The 18,573-nt window shown below is 49.0% G+C and overlaps 1 protein-coding gene across 1 annotated transcript in view; it reads right to left on the minus strand.

Annotated features, from left to right (window-relative positions):
- Nucleotides 1-3,744: 3,744 nt before the first annotated feature.
- The window catches only part of LOC132344957 (uncharacterized), a 29,082-nt gene continuing 14,253 nt past the window's right edge, over nt 3,745-18,573 (minus strand). The window contains exon 2 of the mRNA XM_059885250.1: nt 3,745-7,842. Within this exon, the coding sequence (XP_059741233.1) occupies nt 4,880-5,926 (1,047 nt within the window). The 5' untranslated portion in view covers nt 5,927-7,842 and the 3' untranslated portion in view covers nt 3,745-4,879. The remainder of the gene's footprint in view (nt 7,843-18,573) is intronic.

Consider the following 18,573-nt stretch of genomic DNA (forward strand, 5'->3'; position numbering starts at 1 on the left):
TTCTGGCTTGACTGCTCTCTCTCTCAGGATGGCCAACATCCCCTCTGGAGATGGGGACGGGTCGCCTCGCTGAGTTGTCAAGGCAGGAGCCCAGGGGTCTTAGCTGTGGACAGCAGCAGCCTTGGGACACACGGTGGTCCCATTGTGAAAGAGATTCTCAGGGAGAGAGGGGCTGCTGTGGGCCCATCTCCCAGCTCCTCCTCAACAGATCAAGGGCTGCAAGGGAGGAGGAATGGGAAATAGGAGACCCCCACCCCATGGCCCTACTGAGGCTTCTGGGGCCCCGTGATACAGGGAGAAGACCACGCATCGGGGGGAATCTATGTGGATGCTCAGTAAAGAGACGGGGTCCCTCTGGCATGACTGTCGACAGCACCCCAGACTCTCAGGAAGCCGGGAGGGCTCGTCTGCACGATGAGAACCGACACTGGTGCTGCAGAGCAAAGCAGAGGGCAGGGGGCCAATCCAGGACCCCTGCCCTGGAGTCAGTGGTCTGCACAGACACACCTTCCCACCTGTGTCTTGGAGCAGGAGCTCAAGGAAGTCTGGCACAGGCCCCCTCCACCTGGGGGAGCTCCTGAGACCTTGAGATCAACTAGGACACCCCATCGAGGCTGTGGGCTCCCTGAGGGAACTCGTGGGAATCCAGAAAGAACCCCTGACTACGCCTTCTGGAGTCAGAAAATGCCAAGTAATTTGACGTGATGTGGCCTCCAAGTGGGTGGATGTCCTTGGCTTTGGTCCTCCAGGCCAGAGGAAGTGCCGGGGTGGAATGGTCATCCCAGATCTCTGCCTGAGATTGGGAAGGGGAGCGGAGAGAGGGAGGCCTTGCCACCTCCCAAACCACGTGGCTGTGGCTTGGGAGCAAAGGGTGCTAAGTAGGGAAATGATGGCTGGCCAAGCCCCACCCGTGCAAGGCTGTAGATCAAGAAGAATGACGGAGGTGCCCGTGGCAGGAGTAGGGAAGGACTCTTGGAAAGAAAGTGTGTGGATGGGGGCAAGAGATGGTAAAGGGAGATGAACGTGACGACGAGGAGAAAGGGGACGGGTGGAAGACGGGGGGCCAGGAAGTCCCCAAGAGAGCTGAGCCTGTCACCCTCACCTCTGTGGCCTACCCGGCAAAGCTTCTTGCCCTGCTGAAGGCCTCAAGAGTGAAGCTAACTGGCATGCCACGTGCCGAGTACACGGAAAGCCATTCCTGATGGGAACGCTGGTGGCCGTAGGGTCCACCCTGCCAGACTAGTCTTGGCCTGACCTGTTTGCACCCTGTCTGAGTCCTTCAAACCAGAAGATGAAGACTGGGGTCCTGGCCCTCTTCTCCCTTTAGGAGGGATTGTGGACTGCTTGTCATCTACGCTGTAAAGGGTGGGGATCCCAGGCCCGGGGGCTCAGATGGTGCCTGAGAAAGGTCACCGTGGTATCTGCTGTCCTGGTGGGACTGCTGAGCTGGCCTTGCACTTGTCCAGTGGGCGGCAGGAGGCAAGAGACAGGAGAGGGCCAGCTCGCCAGTTCCTCACTTCTCACCCTCCGATGGGCAGAAATCCCAGGTGTGGTTTTCACTGAGCCATCCAGAGGGGTTCACAGGCTGAGGGCAGGAACCTGCTGACCGGTTGGCCCAGCGGGAAGTGGAGGTCGCCATGGAAACACGTCACCTTATCCTCCTCCCTCTTCCTCCACACTCACTCCCTGGGATAGCGCCTCCTGATGAAGTGTTAGTTCTTGACACTAGATGTGTCAAGAGACACATTAGAGACTTGAAACTAAGATCCCGGAGGCTGATAATGGTTCTAGAGAGCAGACCCTCAGAGTTTCATTCTGAGTCGGACTGCCCATCTGTCTCCAAGCCACAGAAGCCCTATTCCTAGGGTTACGTGGGATTGCAACAGGGTTCAGCCATGGCTCATTTTGTATGGCCAAGAATGGGGTTTTTAGTTTTGAGCTAAGAATGGTTTTCATTTTTTAAAAAAGAAAAAGGAGGGGAAAAAAAATCAAAGACAATGCTGCAGTGATCACACGAGCCTGGATCATTTACTCACTATTTACAGGAAGTTTGCTGATGGCTGGTAATAACCTACCAGGCAAGAGCATTGCAATTCCTCAGGTGTTTACCTGTGGTCAGTTGTCATGGATGTAGGCAGAGAGTAAGGCATTCAGAGATCAGGTAGAGGTGGTGCTTTCTCAGTGGGGCACATGGTGATTCTATTTATTATGGGGAAGTCTGGCCCATTATGTTGGTACTGGAGACCCTGGAAAAAGAAAAAGTTCACTGCCAACTTGACAAGCTCTGTGAAGCTAAGAGCTCCTTTGCAGTCCAGCAGGTTCATGCCTCCCAGAGCCGTGGGGTGGACTGGTAGAAATCATGCCTAGATGTTGATTATGAGGTTCCCTCCCTTGGCTTGCAAAGAGATCAAACCAGTACGGAAATCAACACTGAATATTCACTGGGAGGACTGATGCTGGAGATGAAGCTCCAATAAATTCTTTGACCACCTGATGAGAAGAGCTGACTCATCTGAAAAGACCCTGATGCCGGGAAAGATTGAGGGCAGGAGGAGAAGGGGACAGCAGAGGATGAGATGGTTGTATTTCTTCACTGGCTCAATGGACAAGAGTTTGAGCAAACTCCAGTAGATAGTGAAGGACAGAGAAGCCTGGTGTGCTGCAGTCTATGAGGTCGCAAAGAATCAGACATGACTTAGCAAATGAACGATAACAACAACAGAGCTACAAAGGGGACCGTGAGTCACAGCCTGGACAGGTCCCCTCTGTCAAGGTCAGGAGTTAGATAGGGAATGATCCTGGGTCATGGGTGGGGCCACTAGGTAGATGAGCTGGGATTTCTTTCTTTCTTTCTTTTTAACCTGACTTGCATTTGGCTGAGTCGTTCTTAGCCGTGGCACGCAGAATCTTTGTTGCCCCATGGGGATCTTCTGTTTCAGCGCACAGACTCCAATTGTCATGGGCTCCGGATTGCGTGGGCTCAGTAGTCGCAGTACTTGGGCTTAATTACTCTGTGGCATGTGAGATCTTAGTTCCCTGACCAGGGATTGATACATCCCCTGCATTGTAAGGCGGATTCCCAACCACCGGACCACCAGGGATGTCTCGAGATGAATTTCAAAGCCCCGAGTCCCCAGGAACCTCCTCACTGTCAGAAACGTCCCTTCCCCCTTCCAGAGAACAGACTGTCCTTGACAGACGCCTCACCTGGAGCGGGTGCCCTGCAAATGATGCTTGTTCTCCTCAAGACCTGCTCTGTGATTCCAGGCCTTTGGGGAGGCTCAGATGTCAGCACTGACGCTGCACAGGGGAGATAAGCCCTGCCCTGCTGAGAACCAGCCCATGTGCCGAAAGAATTCAGCAGGCCTGGCTGACACCCACCCACAGGACCGAAGGCCGTGCGTGACGGTGGGTCTTCAGAGTGTTGCAAGGGGAGGAATGCAAGGCTAGGTTCATGGCTGGAGAAGAATTCACTGGTGTGGGGCAGCCTTCCGTGGTTTAGAACTTGATGTTTTGGCAAGAACACCAGGAACTGGATCTAATCATTTCTTGGGATGACTCCAGTGGTGTGCTGGTAAAAGGTTAACGACCAGATCCCTGGAGGGAAAAGTTTGTCCTGGTGCAAATGTCCCCACTGTGGCCAACTTCCAGCTGCTAACAGAACTCTGATATGACAGGGACAAAGCCCACCCCGGCCAACCCGAGAAGGGAAAGGCCCACCGCGAATTAGTCAGGTACGGCTCGCAGAAGTGTTTTAGAAAACGGAGTGAATTCGCTCGGTTGCCAGTAGAAATGGGTCTTCCAAAGCTTAACACCTGAAAGGCTCGTTTTCAGACTCTTTATTTAGAAGACTTGAAAAAGAGGCGACAGTTAGGGACAGTTCGAGTGCAGGGCGCTCTGCTCCATGTTCTGTGGCAGCCGGGGCGGGAGGGGGGTCTGGGGAGAACGGACGCCTGTGGGTGTTAGCTGAGTCCCTCTGCTGCCCACCTGAGACTATCACAGCATTGTTAACTGGCTACACCCTGAGATGAAACAGAAAGCTCACTAAAAAGACTGTGAAGGAGAGGCAATTGTTGTCCAATAATCTCAATAAAGTGTTCATCGTAAAAATGCTTCTCAGGGCTGTCGAGGCCACTGGCTTCTTGGAGGAGGAGTGTGTCCTGAGTCCGTTCACGCTGGACTTGACATCGTGGCTCTCGAGACGCTGCTTGGGGCCGGGACAGTCCCGGCCTCAGTCACGGCGCTCCCGCTCTTCACGGCCGTGAAGTCCACTGTCAGCAGAGGAGGCCGCTCGTGTGTCGTCCCTGAGTGAGGGCCCAGGGGTTCCGGTATGTCATTAGGGCTCCAGTGAAGGAGGGATGGCTGCCAGCACCCCTGTCTCACCCGCTGGGAATGACCCCTGCCCTCTGCCTCTCGCAGCTGAGCCTGGAGAGCTAGAAGTCTGGGCTGAACTCGCTGTTCCCGCCCCACATGGATTCCAGCCCTCAGGGTCAAAGGTCAGGAGGAGGTCACCAGAAAGTCTCAGTGTCCCTGACAAGATTTTTTCCTCAGTTAGATCTATATTTTGTTCTCATTATAAAAATTCTTCTTATATGTAAATGTTGACTATCTGGAATTTAATATTTGTGTATACAAATAGATGTGACATGGAGTGGAGTGGATGCCCACTACAGAATATATGAGGGACACTGAGAAGTCTAAAAAAGGAAACTAATATTGCCCACATTCCACAACCCAGAGAAAAGTCACTTAAAAGTCAGGATGTGCCTTTTTGGCTTTCTTCTATATACACATTCACACTCACAGATACTGGCCTGTGACACTGAGATTTGCACTTTATTGAAAGAATGTGGACTCAGCTTCCGGTGAGCTGCATGAGCTAACAGCCTGTGACTGTGCTATGTGAGTGTGCACAAGAGAACACCAGACAGGAACATCCGGACGAGAGTGTGTGCACAGGAGAACACCAGAAAGGAACATCCGGACGTGAGTGTGTGCACTGGAGAACGCCAGACAGGAACATCCGGACGTGAGTGTGTGCACAGGAGAACACCGGAAAGGAACATCCAGACGTGAGTGTGTGCACAGGAGAACACCGGAAAGGAACATCCGGACGTGAGTGTGTGCACAGGAGAACACCGGAAAGGAACATCCAGACGTGAGTGTGTGCACAGAAGAACGCCAGACAGGAACATCCGGACGAGAGTGTGTGCACAGGAGAACACCGGAAAGGAACATCCAGACGTGAGTGTGTGCACAGGAGAACGCCAGACAGGAACATCCGGACGAGAGTGTGTGCACAGGAGAACACCGGAAAGGAACATCCGGACGTGAGTGTGTGCACAGGAGAACACCAGACAGGAACATCCGGACGTGAGTGTGTGCACAGGAGAACGCCAGACAGGAACATCCGGACATGAGTGTGCGCACAGGAGAACACTGGAAAGGAACATCCGGACGAGAGTGTGTGCACAGGAGAACACCGGAAAGGAACATCCGGACGTGAGTGTGTGCACAGGAGAACACCGGAAACGAACATCCGGACGTGAGTGTGTGCACAGGAGAACACCAGAAACGAACATCCGGACGTGAGTGTGTGCACAGGAGAACGCCAGACAGGAACATCCGGACATGAGTGTGCGCACAGGAGAACACTGGAAAGGAACATCCGGACGAGAGTGTGTGCACAGGAGAACACCGGAAAGGAACATCCGGACGAGAGTGTGTGCACAGGAGAACACCGGAAAGGAACATCCGGACGTGAGTGTGTGCACAGGAGAACACCAGAAACGAACATCCGGACGTGAGTGTGTGCACAGGAGAACACCAGACAGGAACATCCGGACGTGAGTGTGTGCACAGGAGAACACCGGAAAGGAACATCCGGACGTGAGTGTGTGCACAGGAGAACACCGGAAAGGAACATCCGGACGTGAGTGTGTGCACAGGAGAACGCCAGACAGGAACATCCGGACGTGAGTGTGTGCACAGGAGAACATCAGACAGGAACATCCGGACGAGAGTGTGTGCACAGGAGAACACCGGAAAGGAACATCCAGACGTGAGTGTGTGCACAGGAGAACACCGGAAAGGAACATCCGGACGTGAGTGTGTGCACAGGAGAACACCGGAAAGGAACATCCGGACGTGAGTGTGTGCACAGGAGAACGCCAGACAGGAACATCCAGACTTTACAGTGATTTTTCTCCAGGTTGTGGAATGTGGGCAATAGTTTTCTTTTTTATACTCTTCAGTTCAGTTCAGTTCAGTCACTCAGTCATGTCTGACTCTCTGCGACTCCATGAATCACATCACGCCAGGCCTCCCTGTCCATCACCAACTCCCGGAGTTCACTCAGACTCACGTCTATCGAGTCAGTGATGCCATCCAGCCATCTCATCCTCTGTCGTCCCCTTCTCCTCCTGCCCCCAATGCCTCCCAGTATCAGAGTCTTTCCCAATGAGTCAACTCTTCGCATGAGGTGGCCAAAGTACTGGAGTTTCAGCTTTAGCATCATTCTCTCCAAAGAAATCCCAGGGCTAATAGCCTTTAGAATGGACTGGTTGGATCTCCTTACAGTCCAAGGGACTCTCAAGAGTCTTCTCCAACACCACAGTTCAAAAGCATCAATTCTTTGGCGCTCAGCCTTCTTCACAGTCCAACTCTCACATCCATACATGACCACAGGAAAAACCATAGCCTTGACTACATGGACCTTTGTTCGCAAAGTAATGTTTCTGCTTTTGAATATGCTATCTAGGTTGGTCGTAACTTTCCTTCCAAGGAGTAAGCGTCTTTTAATTCCATGGCTGCAGTCACCATCTGTAGTGATTTTTGAGCCCCCAGAAATAAAGTCTGCCACTGTTTCCACTGTTTCCCCATATATTTCCATGAAGTGATGGGACCAGATGCCATGATCTTCATTTTCTGAATGTTGAGTTTTAAGCCAACTTTTTCACTCTCCTCTTTCACCTTCATCAAAAGGCTTTTTATACTCTTCAGTGTCCTTCATGGAGAAGGCAAATGGCATCCCACTCCAGTGCTCTTGCCTGGAAAATCCCTTGGATGGAGGAGCCTGGTGGGCCGCAGTCCATGGGGTCACTAAGAGTCGGACACGACTGAGCGACTTCCCTTTCACTTTTCACTTTCCTGCATTGGAGAAGGCAATGGCAACCCACTCCAGTGTTCTTGCCTGGAGAATCCCAGGGACAGGGGAGCCTCGTGGGCTGCCGTCTATGGGGTCGCACAGAGTTGGACATGACTGAAGTGACTTAGCAGCAGCAGCAGCAGCAGTGTCCTTCATATGTGCTGAATCAAGCATTCATTCCATGTTACATATATTTGTAAACACAAATTATAAATTATAGGTAATCTACATTTATATAGATGGTGTCCCTTTTAAATGGCTTGCTTTGTAACTCCAATAGAGAATTGGGACCAGAGCAGTAAAAAGTCAAGAGACTGAATTCTTCATATTGTGAAGTTGCTACTTTATTTGACTTCTTTCTCCAGTTTTCATCTTCCATAATTACACAAGCATGAGCTTCATGCAATTTTGAGCAACCGCTGCAGGAGATTTACCTTGTCCAAACCTTGGCAGAAATCATAAATAGTCTGCAGAGGCGAAGTCAGATGAGAGAACAATAAACAAACCTCAGAAAACAATCTGACAGACGTGAGTCGGGTGCAGCCCTGGGCACAACACGCAGACCACAGAAGCGGGAGCGGCGGGCTCTCAGGCGGGACCGGGCACACCGGCATCCGGGGGCTCGAGAGTCAGGTGGAGACACAGACGCCGCAGGCCGGCAGAAGACTAAGACGAAATGACGAGCTCGGCTGTCTCTGAGAAACCAAAGAAAGCAGATGTGGCAACATGGCAAAAAGACAAAGCAGGATTTGGGCTTCTGGGGGCGTGTATCTTATGTTGAATACGTGTGACCATATAACTGGGAGGGATTGGGGGCAGGAGGAGAAGGGGACGACAGAGGATGAGATGGCTGGATGGCATCACCGACTCCATAGACGTGAGTTTGAGTGAACTCCGGGAGTTGGTGATGGACAGGGAGGCCTGGTGTGCTGCAGTTCAAGGGGTCGAAAAGAGTCAGACACAACTGAGCGACTGAACTGAACTGAACCATATGACCCATACCTGCTGATGGGGATCACAGGGAGGGAACGCACGGAAGGAACGTATTTCTGTCTGGTGGACAGAGTGAGAGTGGCTTCCTCCCTGGTTTCCCAACTTTTGTTTTGCTTGTACAAACAAACTGGGGATGCTAATTCCTGTGCTGTCTTTCTCATCTGGGTTTAAAAAATAAAAACCAAGCTTCTAAGCATGTTTGCTTAAAGACCATCACCTTGCACTATTTACAACAGTCAAGACATGGAAGCAACTTAAGTGTCTATCAGCAGATGAATGGATAAAGTTGTGATACGCACACACACACACACACACACATATATAATGGAATACTCAACTACAAAAGAGAATGAAATAAAACCGTCTGCAGCAAGGTGGATGGACCTAGAGATGATCATACTAAACGAAACAAGTCAGAGAAAGGCAAATGTCATATGATGTCACTTCCATGTGGAATCGAAAAAAATGATACAAATGAACTGATTAACACGACAGAAACAGACATAGGAAACAAAGTTACGGTTAGCAGAAGGGTAACAGACGGAGGGATAAATCAGGAGTTTGGAATCATAAGATATACACATTACTATACACAAAAGAGACAAACAACCAGGGCCTACTGTAGAGCACAGAGAACTCTATTCAATACCTTGTAATAACCTATAATGGAAAAGAACCTGAAAAAGAATATATATGTGATTATATACATACATACACATACGTATCCATATACACGTCACTTTACTGTACACCTGAAACTAACACACCATTGGAAATCAACTCTCAGCTCAGTTCAGTTCAGTCACTCAGTCGTGTCCAAGTCTTTGCAACCCCATAGACTGCAGCACACCAGGCCTCCCTGTCCATCACCAACTCCTGGAGTTCACCCAAACTCATGTCCATTGAGTCAGTGATGCCATCCAACCATCTCATTCTGATCTTTCCCAGCATCAGGATATTTACCAATGAGTCAGTTCTTCACATCAGGTGGCCAGAGTACTGGAGTTTCAGCTTCAGCATCAGTCCTTCCAATGAATAGTCAGGACTGACTTCCCTTAGGATGCAATGGTTGGGTCTCCTTGCAATCCAAGGGACTCTCAAGAGTCTTCTCCAGCACCACAGTTCAAAAACATCAACTCTTCGGTGCTCAGCTTTCTTTATAGTTCAACTCTCACATCCATACATGACTACTGGAAAAACCATAGCTTTGACTAGATGGATCTATGTTGGCAAAGTAATGTCTCTGCTTTTTAATATATTGTCTAGGTTGCTCACTGGAGAAGGGAATGGCAAACCACTTCAGTATTCTTGCCTTGAGAACCCCATGAACAGTATGAAAAGGCAAAATGATAGGATACTGAAAGAGGAACTCCCAAAGTCAGTAGGTGCCCAATATGCTACTTGAGATCAGTGGAGAAATAACTCCAGAAAGAATGAAAGGATGGAGCCAAAGCAAAAACAATACCCAGCTGTGGATGTGACTGGTGATAGAAGCAAGGTCCGATGCTGTAAAGAGCAATATTGCATAGGAACCTGGAATGTCAGGTCCATGAATCAAGGCAAATTGGAAGTGGTCAAACAAGAGATGGCAAGAGTGAATGTTGACATTCTGGGAATCAGCGAACTGAAATGGACTGGAATGGGTGAATTTAACTCAGATGACCATTATATCTACTACTGTGGGCAGGAATCCCTCAGAAGAAATGGAGTAGCCATCATGGTCAACAAAAGAGTCTGAAATGCAGTACTTGGATGCAATCTCAAAATGACAGAATGATCTCTGTTCATTTCCAAGGCAAACCATTCAATATCACAGTAATCCAAGTCTATGCCCCAACCAGTAACGATGAAGAAGCTGAAGTTGAACGGTTCTATGAAGACCTACAAGACCTTTTAGAACTAACACCCAAAAAAGATGTCCTTTTCATTATAGGGGACTGGAACACAAAAGTAGGAAGTCAAGAAACACCTGGAGTAACAGGCAAATTTGGCCTTGGAATACGGAATGAAGCAGGGCAAAGACTAATAGAGTTTTGCCAAGAAAATGCACTGGTCATAGCAAACACCCTCTTTCAACAACACAAGAGAAGACTCTACACATGGACATCACCAGATGGTCAACACTGAAATCAGATTGATTATATTCTTTGCAGCCAAAGATGGAGAAGCTCTATACAGTCAACAAAAACAAGACCAGGAGCTGACTGTGGCTCAGATCATGAACTCCTTATTGCCAATTTCAGACTTAAATTGAAGAAAGTAGGGAAAACCACTAGACCATTCAGGTATGACCTAAATCAAATCCCTTATGATTATACAGTGGAAGTGAGAAATAGATTTAAGGGACTAGATCTGATAGATAGAGTGCCTGATGAACTATGGACTGAGGTTTGTGACATTGTCCAGGAGACAGGGATCAAGACCATCCCCATGGAAAAGAAATGCAGAAAAACAAAATGGCTGTCTGGGGAGGCCTTACAAATAGCTGTGAAAAGAAGAGAAGCGAAAAGCAAAGGAGAAAAGGAAAGATAGAAGCATCTGAATGCAGAGTTCCAAAGAATAGCAAGAAGATATAAGAAAGCCTTCCTCAGCAATCAGTGCAAAGAAATAGAGGAAAACAACAGAATGGGAAAGACTAGAGATCTCTTCAAGAAAATTAGAGATACCAAGGGAACATTTCATGCAAAGATGGGCTCGATAAAGGACAGAAATGGTATGGACCTAACAGAAGCAGAAGATATTAAGAAGAGGTGGCAAGAATACACAGAAGAACTGTACAAAAAAGATCTTCACGACCCAGATAATCATGGTGGTGTGATCACTCATCTAGAGCCAGACATCCTGGAATGTGAAGTCAAGTGGGCCTTAGAAAGCATCACTACGAACAAAGCTGGTGGAGGTGATGAAATTCCAGTTGAGCTATTTCAAATCCTGAAAGATGATGCTGTGAAAGTGCTGCACTCAATATGCCAGCAAATTTGGAAAACTCAGCAGTGGCCACAGGACTGGAAAAGGTCAGTTTTCATTCCAATCCCTAAGAAAGGCAATGCCGAAGAATGCTCAAACTATTACACAATTGCACTCATCTCACATGCTAGTAAAGTAATGCTCAAAATTCTCCAAGCCAGGCTTCAGCAATACGTGAACTGTGAATTTCCTGATGTTCAAGCTGGTTTTAGAAAAGGCAGAGAAACCAGAGATCAAATTGCCAACATCTGCTGGATCATGGAAAAAGCAAGAGAGTTCCAGAAAAACATCTATTTCTGCTTTATTGACTATGCCAAAGCCTTTGACTGTGTGGATCACAATAAACTGTGGAAAATTCTTCAAGAGATGGGAATGCCAGACCACCTGACCTGCCTCTTGAGAAATCTGTATGCAGGTCAGGAAGCAACAGTTAGAACTGGACATGGAACAACAGACTGGTTCCAGATAGGAAAAGGAGTACGTCAAGGCTGTATATTGTCACCCTGGTTATTTAACTTATATGCAGAGTACATCATGAGAAACGCTGGACTGGAAGAAGCACAAGCTGGAATCAAGATTGCTGGGAGAAATATCAATAACTTCAGATATGCAGATGACACCACCCTTATGGCAGAAAGTGAAGAGGAACTAAATAGCCTCTTGATGAAAGTGAAAGTGGTGAGTGAAAAAGTTGGCCTAAAGCTCAACATTCAGAAAACAAAGATCATGGCATCCGGTCCCATCACTTCATGGGAAATAGATGGGGAAACAGTGGAAACAGTGTCAGACTTTATTTTTTTGGGCTCCAAAATCACTGCAGATGGTGACTGCAGCCATGAAATTAAAAGACGCTTACTCCTTGGAAGGAAAGTTATAACCATCTTAGATAGCATATTCAAAAGCAGAGACATTACTTTGCCAACAAAGGTCCATCTAGTCAAGGCTATGGTTTTTCCTGTGGTCATATATGGATGTGAGAGTTGGACTGTGAAGAAGGCTGAGCACCGAAGGATTGATGCTTTTGAACTGTGGTGTTGCAGAAGACTCTTGAGAGTCCCTTGGACTGCAAGGAGATCCAACCAGTCCATTCTGAAGGAGATCAGCCCTGGGGTTTCTTTGGAGGGAATGATGCTGAAGCTGAAACTCCAGTACTTTGGCCACCTCATGCGAAGAGTTGACTCATTGGAAAAGACTTTGATGCTGGGAGGGTTTAGGGGCAGGAGGAGAAGGGGACGACAGAGGATGAGATGGCTGGATGGCATCACTGACTCAATGGACATGAGTCTGAGTGAGCTCTGGAGTTGGTGATGGACAGGGAGGCCTGGCGTGCTGTGATTCATGGGGTCGCAAAGAATCAGACACGACTGAGCGATTGAACTGAACTGAACTAGGTTGGTCATAGCTTTTCTTCCAAGGAGCAAGCATTTTTTAATTCCATGGCTGCAGTCACCATCTGCATTGATTTTGGAGCCCCCCCAAAATAAAGTCTGTCACTGTTTCCATTGTTTCCCCTTCTCTTTGCCATGAAGTGATGGGACCAGATGCCATGATCTTACTTTTCTGAATGTTGAGTTTTAGGCCCATTTTTCACTCTCCTCTTTCACTTTCATCAAGAGGCTCTTTAGTTCTTCACTTTCTGCCATAAGGGTGGTGTCATTTGCATATCTGAGGTTATTGATAGAGTTGATAGATCAACTCTACTTCAGTTAAAAAAAAAACCATGCATCTGTCATGAGTGAGATTTTGGGGATTGAAGGCAGAGATCTGGCAAGAGGGTCCTCCTGGAGCAGAGTCAGGGCAGTGGTGAGCTCTCTCACCCCCGCCCCTGTGTACCGCCTGCTCACAGCTAGACCCCTGAAGCTTCAGCGTGCCTCTGGGTCACTCTGCAGCCTCTTCCTCCTCTGATGCCCACAGGTCCTGTGTTTGAACATGTGCTGTCTGCTCATGTTCTTCGATCCATGAAGATGGCCCTGGGTGACCTCTGGGTGGGGACATCAAGCCCAGAAAAGACATGGTGGGAGCCGGGTGTGCGCTGACTTGAATCCTGGACATGGCCTCGTGCAGGGAGTCTCCACCCTCTCCAGCTCTCACCTCTGCCTGTCCTCTCTCGGGGACACTGTGCCCACGCCCACCACCTGTCCCTGATTTCCTCTCCTGCCCTCCTCTCCATCCTCACCTCTCACGACCCCAGGGCTCTTCTCACACTCAGAACTTATGGTCCAACTGCCCTATTTGGGAAAAATTTGATGACATCCCTTCCTGGGACCATGGAGGCTTTTTTATTCTGAGGGACAAAGTTTGCGCCCGCTTGGTCTGTAGGTCTAAGTGAAGTGAAGTGAAGTGAAAGTCGCTCAGTTGTGTCTGACTCTTTGTGGCCCCATGGACTGTATAGTCCAAGGAATTCTCCAGGCCAGAATACTGGAGTGGGTAGCCCTTCCCTGCTCCAGGGGATCTTCCCAACCCAGGGATCAAACCCAGGTCTCCCGCATCGCAGGTAGATTCTTCACCAGCTGAGCCACCAAGGAAGCCCTGTTCTCACACCTGTTTGAAACTCACTCCCTGTTTTTCCAAGGACGAGCTCCACTTCGTCCTACCAAAGCTTCTTGCTTTGTTTCTGTTGAACTCGTTTGTCCCCAATCTTCCCCTCAATATTCCCCTCCCTCCCCTTGATATTCAGGTCACCAAGATTTCAGGCCACATGTGTGTCAGTCCAGAGATGAACTCTCCTCTACGCGCCCTTAGCTGGCCAATAAAGGAGCTCCCTGAAGGCTTGCACATTGAGCTCCCATTACTGGGAATTGTCCTTCCAGGTCCTTGGAGGGTTCTCAGGCTAAGCAAGTGGTTCCTGGAAGAAACATGTGCATCCCTGGTGGCTCTAGGCCTCTAGCTGCATGGCCTGTGTGTGTGTGTGTGTGTGTATGTATGCCTATCACGAGGGACTAGCATCTTTCACCAGCATCAAAAGACTCACCAGCATCAAAGGACTCACTGGCATCAAAAGACTGACCCATTTTCTGCAACCACCTTCTTGCAGAGGACGAAGCCTTTGTTCTCTTTGTGTGGGAGATCTGAAATGTACCTCCAGCAGGCCGAGTTGTTTTTCAGAGAAGTGCTGGGGGCTTAGCAGGTGGGAAGGAAGCTTGGCCATGGCTCTTACGTAAACCTCCTTTCTTTCTGAAAAATTGGTAAGACTCTGGTTTCCTCCTTCTCAGTGATAACGTAAGCCCTCTCTTTAGACATAAAGTTGACAGGGTGCAATGGAAATACCCTGAAAACATCACTCCTTGCTGGTACCTGCGATTCAGGCCTGTGAATGCCCCCATTCTTGGTGGTGGTGGACACCTAGCAGGCACCAGGTTCAGCTCTTGCACATGGCGGAGAGCCTCAAGGAAAGACAAGCCCAGAGCACTCAGCATTTGCCGAGAGCCTACTAAGTCCCAGAAAGTGGAACTGGTTTTAGTCCGTTCATAAAATTTCATTGCACTTACAATAAAAACAGTTGATTTAACTCTTGAACTATTCCATGCACGTGGACCCACCAGGAGTCTCAGCTGGACCAGCCCCGCTTTCTTCCGGCAGCTGGTATCATGCCTCCTGTTACCTGTCTTACATCTCTAACAGCTGTTGGGCACATATAAAGTTCATCTGTTTGCATTGATTGAACAAAGCGAAAGGACGAGACTAACGTTTAAACCGTTAGCTGTATACTGCCTTTCTTAGGAACACATCACCCCTGGATCTCTGTCTCGGCTTTTTCTTGGCCGTGCAGTGAATATTGTGGGAATTAATATGAATGTTATTTTCCTGTTTCTCCGGCTGTTTTTGTTCTTACAGTGTTGATTTGATTTGTAGGCGAGCACATCAGAAGGAAGGGCATATCAAACCTTATTTAGAAGGTGGTAAACAGGCTTGTTTGGGGGGATCAGAGACCAGCGTGATGGACAAAGTCAAGGAGAAAGACTGAGGTTGGTGGGGAGGGGGTCAGGCACGGTGGGGGAGGGGCTAAGGGCCTCTGAAGTTTGATCATCAAAATGATCCCCAGTGGGGCTTCCTGGCGGTCCAGTGGTTAGGATTCCACGCTTCCAATGCAGGGAGCGTGGGTTTGATCCCTGGTTGAGGAATGAAGATCCCATATGCCACAGGGCTCAGCCATAAAAAAAGGAACCACAGAATGTGGCCCGAGAAAGGGGTTGGATAAGTGGGCTGTGGGGACCAGCAGAGGTGGGAGTTGAAGATCTCTCAGGAGATGCAACCCTGAGCAGCTTTGGTTTGTTTTTATTTTTTTTCTTATCCTGCAAATGTGTGTGGTGTATACTGTGCAGAATGGTGGCTTGGGTTTCATAATTCACATGGCCAAAAAGTCCGGAAAAGTCTGGTTTCATAATTCACATGGCCAAAAAGCTTTCCACCGAGTGGCCTGTGAGATTCCTCAAGGGATAGTGAGCGGGTGGAGGCCAGCTCCGGCTCCTGGTGTTGTCGGCTGAGCTTCAGCAGAGGCTGACCGGTCCAGCCTCGGCGGGCAGGAGCTGATGTGGCTGGGCCCAGGCCATCCTATTTCCCGCCACTGCGGCTGACTTCTGAATGGCCAATGGCAGGGGCATGTTGACTTCAGCTGGTCAAACCATTTGTCTACCTTGTCGGTCATTGCCTGTTCCTGGTGGGTGTTTTCTGGTGGGTGTCAGTGGGAAACGAAGGTCTTCACGTCATGACACTCACCAGGGCTGATCGACACACATGCCCCTCCACAGAACTCGTGCCCTCAATCTTCGAATCCTTCCAGGCCCAGACTAGTGGCAGCCAAGCCTTTAGTCACTGTCCATGGGTTTGAATAAAGTCAGGTCGCTTCCCTCTCTATACACAATGAATGGCTAAGTGTGCTCCCCAAGGGTGGTGGGCAGAATCATGACCTTTAAAGATTTTCACGACCTGATCCCTAGAACCTCTGAATATGTTCATGGCCAAAGGGACTGTGCAGATGTCTTAAGTTGAGGATTTTTTCCCAAGCATGAATTTTCTTTTATTTATTATTTGAAACTTTTTATTTTATATTGGAGCATAGCTGATTAACAGTGTTGTGATAGCTTCAGGTGAACAGTGAAGGGACTCAGCCGTACATATATATGCATCCATTCTCCCCAAAACTCCCCTCCCATCCAGGCTGGCACATATCAGTTGAGGAGTTTGAGATGAGAAGGAAATCTCAAGTTACCTGGGCAGGCTCAACTGAATCGTGTGCGTGCATGCTAAGTCACTTCAGTCACATCCAACTCTTCGTGTCTGTAGCCCGCCAGGCTCCTCTCTCTGTGGGATTCTCCAGGCAAGAATACTGGATTGGGTTGCCATGCCCTCCTCCAGGGGATCCTCCCGACCCAGGGATGGAACCAGGGATCAATGTAGCATCTTCTGCATCGGCAGAGATTCTTTACCACCAAGCCACCTGGGAAGCACCAACTTAATCATAAGTGTCCTTAAAAGTTAGACACGGAGGCAGGAGAGTCAGTCAGAGAAGGTGTGACGGTGGAAGCAGAGGTTGAAATGATGTGACGGCTGGAAAGGAGTCACTAGCCAACAAGCCCAGGTGGCTTCTAGGAGCTGGAAAAGTCAAGGAAGTGGATTCTCCCTGAGTCTCCAGAAAGAACACAGCCCTCGCAGCACCTGGGTTTTAGCCCAGTGAGACCCGTTTGGGATTTCTAACCTTCGGGATTGCATGATGCTAAACTTCCATTGCTTTAACGTTTGTGGAAATTTACCGCAGCAGCGACAGTGAATGAACGCATCACGTGTCTCCTACCTGGGAGACTGGGACTACTTCCCTTCACCTCTGCCTTTCAGAGACAACTGAGTGAGGCTGGAGTGTGGCAGCTGCTATTCTCAGGCACCTTTTGCCAGCCCGTTCCTGTTGGAAATGCATCCTCCTCTGTGGGTGGAGCCACCCCAACCCAACACGGCAATAAGTGGAGCTGAGGTACAGCAATGGGGACAAGAGCGGTGGGTGATGTGAGGGTCTGGGTTTAGGTGGTTTACTTTAAAAAAAATTTATTTATTTGTTCGTTTAGCCGAGTCCGGTCTTAGCGGCATCACGGGGATCTTTGTTGGGCCACACGGACTTCCAGTTGTGGAATGCGGGCTCAGTGGTTCCGTCACACAAGCTTACTTGCCCTGCAGCTTTGTTCTCTGACCAGGGATTGAACTCGAGTCCCCTGAATTGCAAGGCAGATTCTTAACAACTGGATGACCAGGGAAGTCCTTCATGTGGTTCACTTCTGTCCTCTGGTCTTGCTTGTGCCCTCTCCTGAAGTACCACTTTCTTCTTCCGGGGGTTGCTATTGGCTGTGCCTGACCATGTGACTTGGAGGGTCTGGTGGCATGGTGACTGCTTGGCATTTCATGGTCAGGCGCTCCATCTCTGCTGGGGCACAGAGGCATGCTGGCATGAAGGCTGTTGGTTTGGGCTGCAGGTAGCGTGTGGCCATGCTCCAGAACCCTAGGCTTCTGCGATTCTCCTGCAGGAGCTTGTCATAATATTACCACAGACTTAGTCCATCCCAGAGGAAATCAGTCCTGAATATTCATTGGAAGGACTGTGCTGAAGCTGAAGCTCCAATACTTTGGCCACCTGATGCAAAGAACTGACTTATATGAAAAGACCTGATGCTGGGAAAGATTGAAGGCAGGAGGAGAAGGGGGCGACAGAGGATGAGATGGTTGGATGGCATCACCGACACAATGGACATGAGTTTGAGTAAGGTCTGGGTGTTGGTGATGGACAGGGAAGCCTGGCGTGCAGTGATTCATGGGGTCACAAAGAGTTGAACACGACTGAGCGACTGAACTGAACTGAATGCTTTAAAGGAACACAGCTTCTTTTCCCAGCATACCTCTATAACCACAGAACCTTCCAGATTGCATGGTGTAAGTGGTAGGGATGGTTATACCACAGTCTGCATCTGCTAGAATTTTTTCGGGCCTGGGACCCACTCAGAGCTGCGCTGGGACTTTTCCCAGAGCCACTGGGTAAGCGTTGTTTTTGTCGTTGCTGTTGCTTAGTCGTGTCCAACTCTTTGTGACCCCAAGGACTGCAGCTTTCCCTGTCCTTCACTAACTCCCAGTTTGTCCAATTTCATGTCCATTGAGTCGGTGATGCCATCCAATCATCTCATCCTTTGTCGCCCTATTCTCCTCCTGCCTTCGATATTTCCCAGCATCAGGGTCTTTTTTAATGAGTCGGCACTTTGCATCAGGTGGCCAAAGTATTGGAGCTTTGGCGTCAGTCCTCCCAATGAATATTCAGGGTTGATTTCCTTTAGTATTGATTAGTTTGATCTCCCTGCTGTCAAGGGACTCAAGAGTTCTTCTCTAGCACCACAATTCAAAAGCATCGATTCTTCAGCGATCAGTCTTCTTTACGGTCCAAGTCTCATTTCCATCCATGACTACTGGAAAAACCATAGCTTTGACTAGATGGA

The sequence above is a fragment of the Bos taurus genome, chromosome 3, assembly GCF_002263795.3.
Source record: "Bos taurus isolate L1 Dominette 01449 registration number 42190680 breed Hereford chromosome 3, ARS-UCD2.0, whole genome shotgun sequence".
Classification (NCBI taxonomy): Eukaryota; Metazoa; Chordata; class Mammalia; order Artiodactyla; family Bovidae; genus Bos; species Bos taurus.